Genomic DNA, 7,431 nt, shown 5'->3' on the forward strand with positions numbered 1-7,431 from the left:
GAATACAGATACATCTGTTGGTCACAGATACCTCTAAAAAAGGTAGGGGTGTGGATCAGAAAAACAGTCAGTATCTGGTGTGACCAACATTTGCCACAGGCAGCGCGACACATCTCCTTCGCATAGAGTTGATCAGGCTGTTGATTCTGGCCTATGGAATGTTGTCCCACTCCTCTTCAATGGCTGTGCAAAGTTGCTGGATATTGGCGGGAACTGGAACACGCTGTCGTACATGTCAATCCAGAGCATCCCAAACATGCTCAATGAGTGACATGTCTGGTGAGTATGCAGGCCATGGAAGAACTGGGACATTTTCTGCTTCCAAGAATTGTGTGTAGATCCTTGTGACATGGGGCCGTGCATTACCATGCTGAAACATGAGGTAATGGCGGCGGCTGAATGGTACAACAGTGGGCCTCAGGATCTCGTCACGGTATTTTGGGGCATTCAAATTGCCATAGATCAAATGCAATTGTGTTCGTTGTCCGTAGCTTATGCCTGCCCATACCATAACCCCACCGCCACCATGGGGCACTATGTTCACAACGTTGACATTACCAAACTGCTCGCCCACACGACGACCGGGATTCATCCGTGAAGAGCACACTTCTCCAGCATGCCAGTGGCCATCGAAGGTGATCATTTGCACACTGAAGTCAGTTACGACGTTGAACTGCAGTCAGGTCAAGACCCTAGTGAGGATGACGAGCAAGCAGATGAGCTTTCCTGAGTTTGTTCAGAAATTCTTTGGTTGTGCAAACCCACAGTTTCATCAGCTGTCTGGGTGGTCTCAGACGATCCTGCAGGTGAAGAAGCCGGATGTGGAGGTCCTGTGCTGGCGTGGTTACACGTGGTCTGCAGTTGTGAGGCCGATTGGACATACTGCCAAATTCTCTAAAATGACGTTAGAGGTGGCTTATGGTAGAGAAATTAACATTAAATGATATGGCAACAGCTCTGGTGGACATTCCTGCAGTCAACATGTCAATTGCACACTCCCTCAAAACTTGAGACATCTGTGGCATTGTGTTGTGTGACAAAACTGAACATTTTAGTGGCCTTTTATTGTCCCCATCACAAGGTGCACCTGTGTAATGATCATGCTATTTAATCAGCTTCTTGATATGCCACACCTGTCAGATGGATGGCTTATCTTGGCAAAGAAGAAATGCTCACTTACAGGGATGTAAACAAATGTGTGCACAAAATTTGGGATCTTTTATTTCAACTCATGACATATGGGACCAACACTTTACAAGTTGCGTTGATATTTTTGTTCAATGGACATGAAACAATTCAACAACTTAAAGTCTATTGTTATCAAATTGTCTGGAGCTGTTGTTGAACTGACAACAAGAGATTTGCTGAACCCAATCAATTTGACAACAAGAGCCAGTCCGTCTTTTGTTGACCAATAAGAGGGCTGCACCATTAGAATGCAATTTTATGTCTCCTTTAAATGAAAATTTTGGTGAAATTACATATTTAGATGTTTCTTTACCTTGAAAGCAGTTTATAGACAAGGAGTCCACACTTTGGTTTTGTTAAACTACCCACTGCCAACAAATGTAATGCCACACCGTACTTTGGATTCAGTCTTTTACGATTATTACATGTCACACTGTGTGATGTGACCAAATTAAAATCTTGATATCAACCTGGCCAGATTATAGATTTGCTTCAGTTCTGTCATCACATTTTGTGATTGGCTTGCGAGGCTATGTCAACTGCAATGTAGCCTACATCAACTGGGCGTGTCAAGCATGGCGTCAAAAGAACAACAAGCTGTTGCTGTGATGTTGGCGGTGTTTTGTCTCGAGAAACCCAAGAAAAAGAAAAGAAAAAGGGTATGGACCTGTTTATAGCTGGGAACGAGGGCAGTATGGGCACGCCAGCATGGCGTCATTGGCCGTGTTCCTATTGGTCAGCCACCGGGATCGGCTCGTAACACCAGCCACACTACACGATGAAGGCCCAAAAAATTGGACACTGACAGAACTTGACGGAGCCTACGACCGCACGTAGTGGTACTTAAATCGGCAGACCTAGGCCCTGTCATACTGAACGAGCCAAGACGTCCGACAAATCATTTACGACCTAAGAATTTGCCTACGACGTGGACATTTTGTCTRGGACGGCAAAATCGTAGCATAAGATGGCTAAAATCGTACAGTCGGTGCGGTGCTCCAAGCCTCCAGGAGTGTCACTGTTGATACTAGCACAATGTTAAGAGTATAGACACGAAGACTGGTAATAATAATGCCTATCATGACAGTTCATCTTTCATAACATTGGACACAACTCGGATTTGAGTGCAGTAAAAGTGCTCTCTCTCTCCATACTTTCTTTCAGAACAACTATAAAACAGCGTGATTTTACCTCAATATGTCAAACATTCACACAGTAAATTCCACATATTGCACAGCTGGATACTTATCCTTTATGTCGACTGGTACAACAGCATTCCAGACAGGGACACACAAAAACAGCTGTGTTTATGTGTTGATTTGAATATGGCTGAAGTTATGGTAGATATTCCAAATGTCTCAGTGTGATCTAACCGCAGTTTGTTGACATTGAGACGCAAATATCACAATAAATAAACGGTCTAATGATGGTTAATGTCGTGCTCTGTACACACCAGAGACACTCTCTACAGTACAAAGAACACGCTGATGTCAGTCACATTTCCAAAGGATGTCATAAGGCCCACACTCAAAGGCACTAATATGAAGACTTTCAGCACCCCTGTGAGATAAATATCACTTTCAGACAGCTTGTGTTCCTCTTAGTCTGACTGTAGAATGGAACATTGTTGGTGACAATAGAAACTTTGAAAGAAAAAAACGAAGTTTGTTGGTGGTGTCATAGAGTTTGGTCATTTTGAGTTAATGTGCACTATACCGTAGGTGCATTTTACACATACAAAGGCAACAGTTCAATCTCCAGTGGCTCATTGTTACAGTACAAAATAATTTGCCAAGTTTAGTCAACTTCCCCATCTTGAGAAAGTGTCCATTCCCGGTTGTGAGGACGTCTCATCTTAAAGCCACTCTTACCTTTGATATGAAAGATATCTTTAGTTAGTTGCTTAGAGTTCACCAGGTTAGTTCTCTCAGTAACAAGCATTATTGTGCGTTGGAGAGTCCCGGGATCCATGTTCAAATTGTCTGTAACAATTATCTTGAGCCCCCTGTCATAGGTTATACAAATGTTGTTATAAGCAACAGCTGCTAAAAGCCATACAAACAGCTGATATCAGCTGTCTGATATTTGACTACTTCAAGCTGCCATGACACAAGCAATAAGCTAGTGGGGACTGGGCACGACGTCATGCTTACAACTGCATTACCCAGTCCTTATGACAGACGGTTCAAACAAAGCCTACTCCTACGAAAAGTTACTTCATCGAAACTTCAGGTACTCCGGCGTGGAGTAGTTGAACAGCAGGAAGTCCATGTGGTATAGGTTGTACAGCTTCTTCTGGTAGAAGGGGCTGATGCTGTGGAAGAACTGGGCGGCCATGTCTCCCGTAGTCCTGCTGCTCTTGGCTGAGGTGGGGAAGGTCACCTGGCCCTTCACCCCGGCCAGCTGTAGCACGTAGCGGGAGTCCTGCTCCAGCGTCTCGTACTTGCCCACCACATCATAGTGGATGAGGCAGGGGTGGCACAGCGAGTGCACCCGCTCCCAGTGCTCGTTGAAGGGCTCCTCACGCTGCGTGGCCGGGTCCACCAGGTAGTACACAAATTCCTCAAAGGAGACGTCGTCGCCCCGCTCCAGCGCCTCGGCCTGCGGGTCAGGCCGATGCTGGCGGATGATCTTGGTGCCGTAGCGCTTGTGGAAAGCTGTGTTGTAGCTGCGTGTGAACTTGTTGCGGTAGGCCGAGACGAGCCGCTCAAAGGGCTCGCGCACAAACACAAACTTCAGGTAGGAGCGCAGCCGCTGGTTGATCTGGGAGGTGGAGTACTCAGAGAGGGTGCGTAAGTTGCCCGGCACGTGGGCCTCGTTGGCGGGAATGGCGAGGGGGTCGCGGTGGGGGCCAGCGGCGCCTGTCAGGACCATGAGAACTCGTTTCCAGTTGGTGCAGGCCACCTTGGGCACGTAGCAGTAGAGCAGGCCATGCTGGTCGTCCACAATGATGTGCTTGAGGTCCTCGGGGATGAGGACGCGGCGCTTGCGCGTGTACGAGTGGCAGGCGTCTTCCAGCAGCTCCCGCCGACCCTGGTGGGTCACCTGCACTGCCGACTGCTCCAGCTACAGGAGAAGAGAGGAGAGGATTCAGTGAGTATTCCAGGTAGTGACATAAAAAACAGCTTGAATTTGTCTGAAGTTCTGGTAGATGTCTCGTGTTGTTTGATCACAGTTTGTTTTCTTGAGGTGAGTAGAAAGTGAGATGGCCAGTGGTTATGGCTGGGGGATACTTTATATCCATGTTACTGAACACATTGGCATATTTCAACAGGTTAACGCAGGAAGTTTCAACACTTCAACACTTTCAACACAGATTGCAGAATGGGAGGCAAGAAACTGGTCTACACAATACGAAAAAAAATCTATTTAAAGAGGCTGGACACAAAGCTGGACAATCTACGAAGGGTTCTGGGCCCACAACAACCCCTAGCCCAAACACACTTCAAGTACATCCAAAATAATTGGTTAGGTATAAGCAATGTTGTTGTAGCGCCACCTTACCCGTATCTTGATTAATCAACAAATGTATAATAACACCCTTGCCTTTCTCGAACTAACAACTTGCACTTGTATTTTCTTAGTAGCACTGGCTTTGCAGATAGTTTATTGAGGAGAAATGTACTTACTATGACATGTGGTTGTCTCACCTACATATCTTAAGATGAAYGCACTAACTGTAAGTCACTCTGGATAAGAGTGTATGCTAAATGACTAAAATGTCAAATGTAAAAATGAAGGGGAAAGGRGGACACCTAGTCAGTTGCACAACTGAATGCATTCAACCAAAATGTGTCTTCTGCATTTAACCCAACCCCTCAATCAGAGAGATGGATGGAATTTTTTACATATTACTTATACCCATCCAATCCTTTCAGATTTACACAAGTGCCTTATAGGGGCTAGGGGTTGTTTCTGTATGGGGCCATTTTCAACCCGAATATGAGGAAAAAAACACCCTTTGAAAAGTAAGGCCTGGACCTCCTCAGTCTATTGACATTAGGAAGTTACTTGCAAGGGCAGAAACGCTCCTCGCATTCCAACGTCACTTCATAGAATTCATTCTACACCTTGTTCTTACCCGCACAGAAAATTCATTCTGAAAAGGAGTTAGCTACGTGCTTATGTAATAGTATAAATGTCTGGGAGATTAACCAGAATAGGCATAATCTGTCCAAGAATGGAGCTAATCTCCAGAAAATTGAGGGTATGCGGCGAGGTAGAAAATCAGATGAAAATGTGYGCATTAGGGAATCTGCAACCGAGACAAGAGAATGTTCGTGCTGAAKGACTCTGAATGACATCTTCTCTAAATGATCTTATTGTTTGTCAAACTTAAGACTTGATAGTTGAGTTTTGACAGTTGAGTTTTAATGACCCATTTGTCTCCCACGTACACACACACTGTAGCTGGATGTCATAATTATAKTTACTGTAAATCTCTCCCATCGACAGAACCGTCAATACCAACACTACTGGTCCACCAGTTCAACTTGGCTTCCTTCCTGTACAAAACCTGTATTTACTCCTTCCATTTACTCGGCCAAATGCAGAGGCTCTCAGTTTGTCTTTGCGTCTGGTGGCATATGTGGTCCTCTGAGCTGGTTTGAGAAGACACTGTTTACACTGAAAGCTCAAGGACACACTCAAGCAGGCTACAATGATGCCACCTCTGAGCCTTCACTCATTGTGTAGCTGGGAAGTTATATCTTTCTATAAAACACTATTTTGTCAAGCAGAAGTTATCAAGTAAAACATCAAGTAAAACTATTACTTTATCTTTTGGCACCAGGTAATGTCATTCATTATCAATAACAGTGTAAAGACTATCTTATATGACAATCTTGAGTGGAATTAGTGGAGCAATATGTATTTTTATGGTACATACTCTTACCTTGTCGGCTACGACTGACCTCAAGTRGATTCAATGGGTTCCTCGTAAACCTAACACRCAAACCACACCGGCCACGTTGTGTGTGCAAGTGTTGCAAAATACATTTACACATACATATTATTCAATMATTTCACCCACACCGCTCACGAGCGTCTGCATAGCCAAGCGCTAAAATACAACTTGGTTCTATTTGACCCACATGACGCGCTGCAAGTCCCGCCTCTCCCATCTTCTCATTGATTTTCAGGAACATAGAACCCCACATAGATGAGCGATTAATCATAGATAACTTACTAAAAACTCAGCAATCATAATTTTGAGGTCATATGAATTAAAGATTTTAATTGCCTATTTCAAAGTCATGCCATCTACAATGGCCCATCAAAACTAAACCAAAACTATATCAAAACTAATTTCACATCTGGCTTATAATAATAGATGTAGCTTAAATACAATATTAAATTGATAATAGTCTGATGGGCGACAATATTATCAATTGCCTCGTGAATGAAGAGACTGAAGTGCAGTGTTGGTAATCGACAAAGTGGATTACTTTTTCAAATCATCTTTCATGCAGGTAAGTCATTTTGATTTCATAACCTAGCGGAAAGAGTAGGTTGTAATGTTTCTAAAACACATACATTTGCCAAACAATAAAAAAAAATAAAGGTTCCTGATCTTCTTATATCTCTCAGATATACTGTAGGACAGACACTTCAGAACAAACTTCCTTTAGATTTTTGGGGGACTATCTGTTGTTCCCTGTAGTGAATCTGTTATTCAATGCATTTCTATTGCTAATAGCAATAAAGACAAATTCAATGTTTAATCTAATAATTTTTTCAATATTTTTTTTTTTGATACTTTAAGTGGTCTTAAAATAGACAGGGCTTAGACTGGGCTTAGACTCTAGAGGGTTTTAAATGTCGGAGTAGAGAAACACACGATTGACACCGATAAAGTGTGTGCAGTCATGCTGGTGTCGGCAGTAGAGAGAGTCACGCCGCTGCTGCACAACATGCTGGTGCTCTATTGTTCATTAGGGATATGTTTTCTTGGTCTTGGATACACAGAGTGATAGCAGTACAGAACCTTCCCTTTATTCTATGGTTCTTTCCTTCTCTTCTTTTTTCTGGGACACATGTTCTGGTTTAGAGAGATCTTCTGTTGAATCTGACAATTAATCTTGTGGTTGTACAGTCGTCTCAATAAAACTGTGAAAGGACCTCAGCGTTACTCTGGGACCCTGATCTCTTATTTTGACGGAACATATCAAGACTCTTTCAAGACAGCTTTTTTTTCATCTACGTAACATTGCAAAAATCAGAAAAATTCCTGTCCAAATAATT

The 7,431-nt window shown here is 43.4% G+C and overlaps 1 protein-coding gene across 2 annotated transcripts in view; it reads right to left on the bottom strand.

The window, feature by feature from the left end:
- Window positions 1–1,197: 1,197 nt before the first annotated feature.
- Window positions 1,198–7,431, bottom strand: part of LOC111962144 (carbohydrate sulfotransferase 11-like) — a 33,304-nt gene continuing 27,070 nt past the window's right edge. For both annotated transcript variants that reach the window (XM_023985006.2, XM_023985013.2), the window contains exon 3: window positions 1,198–4,254. In XM_023985006.2, the coding sequence (XP_023840774.1) occupies window positions 3,406–4,254 (849 nt within the window). In that variant the 3' untranslated portion in view covers window positions 1,198–3,405. The remainder of the gene's footprint in view (window positions 4,255–7,431) is intronic.

This window comes from Salvelinus sp. IW2-2015, linkage group LG1 (genome assembly GCF_002910315.2).
Source record: "Salvelinus sp. IW2-2015 linkage group LG1, ASM291031v2, whole genome shotgun sequence".
In the NCBI taxonomy this organism is placed as follows: Eukaryota; Metazoa; Chordata; class Actinopteri; order Salmoniformes; family Salmonidae; genus Salvelinus; species Salvelinus sp. IW2-2015.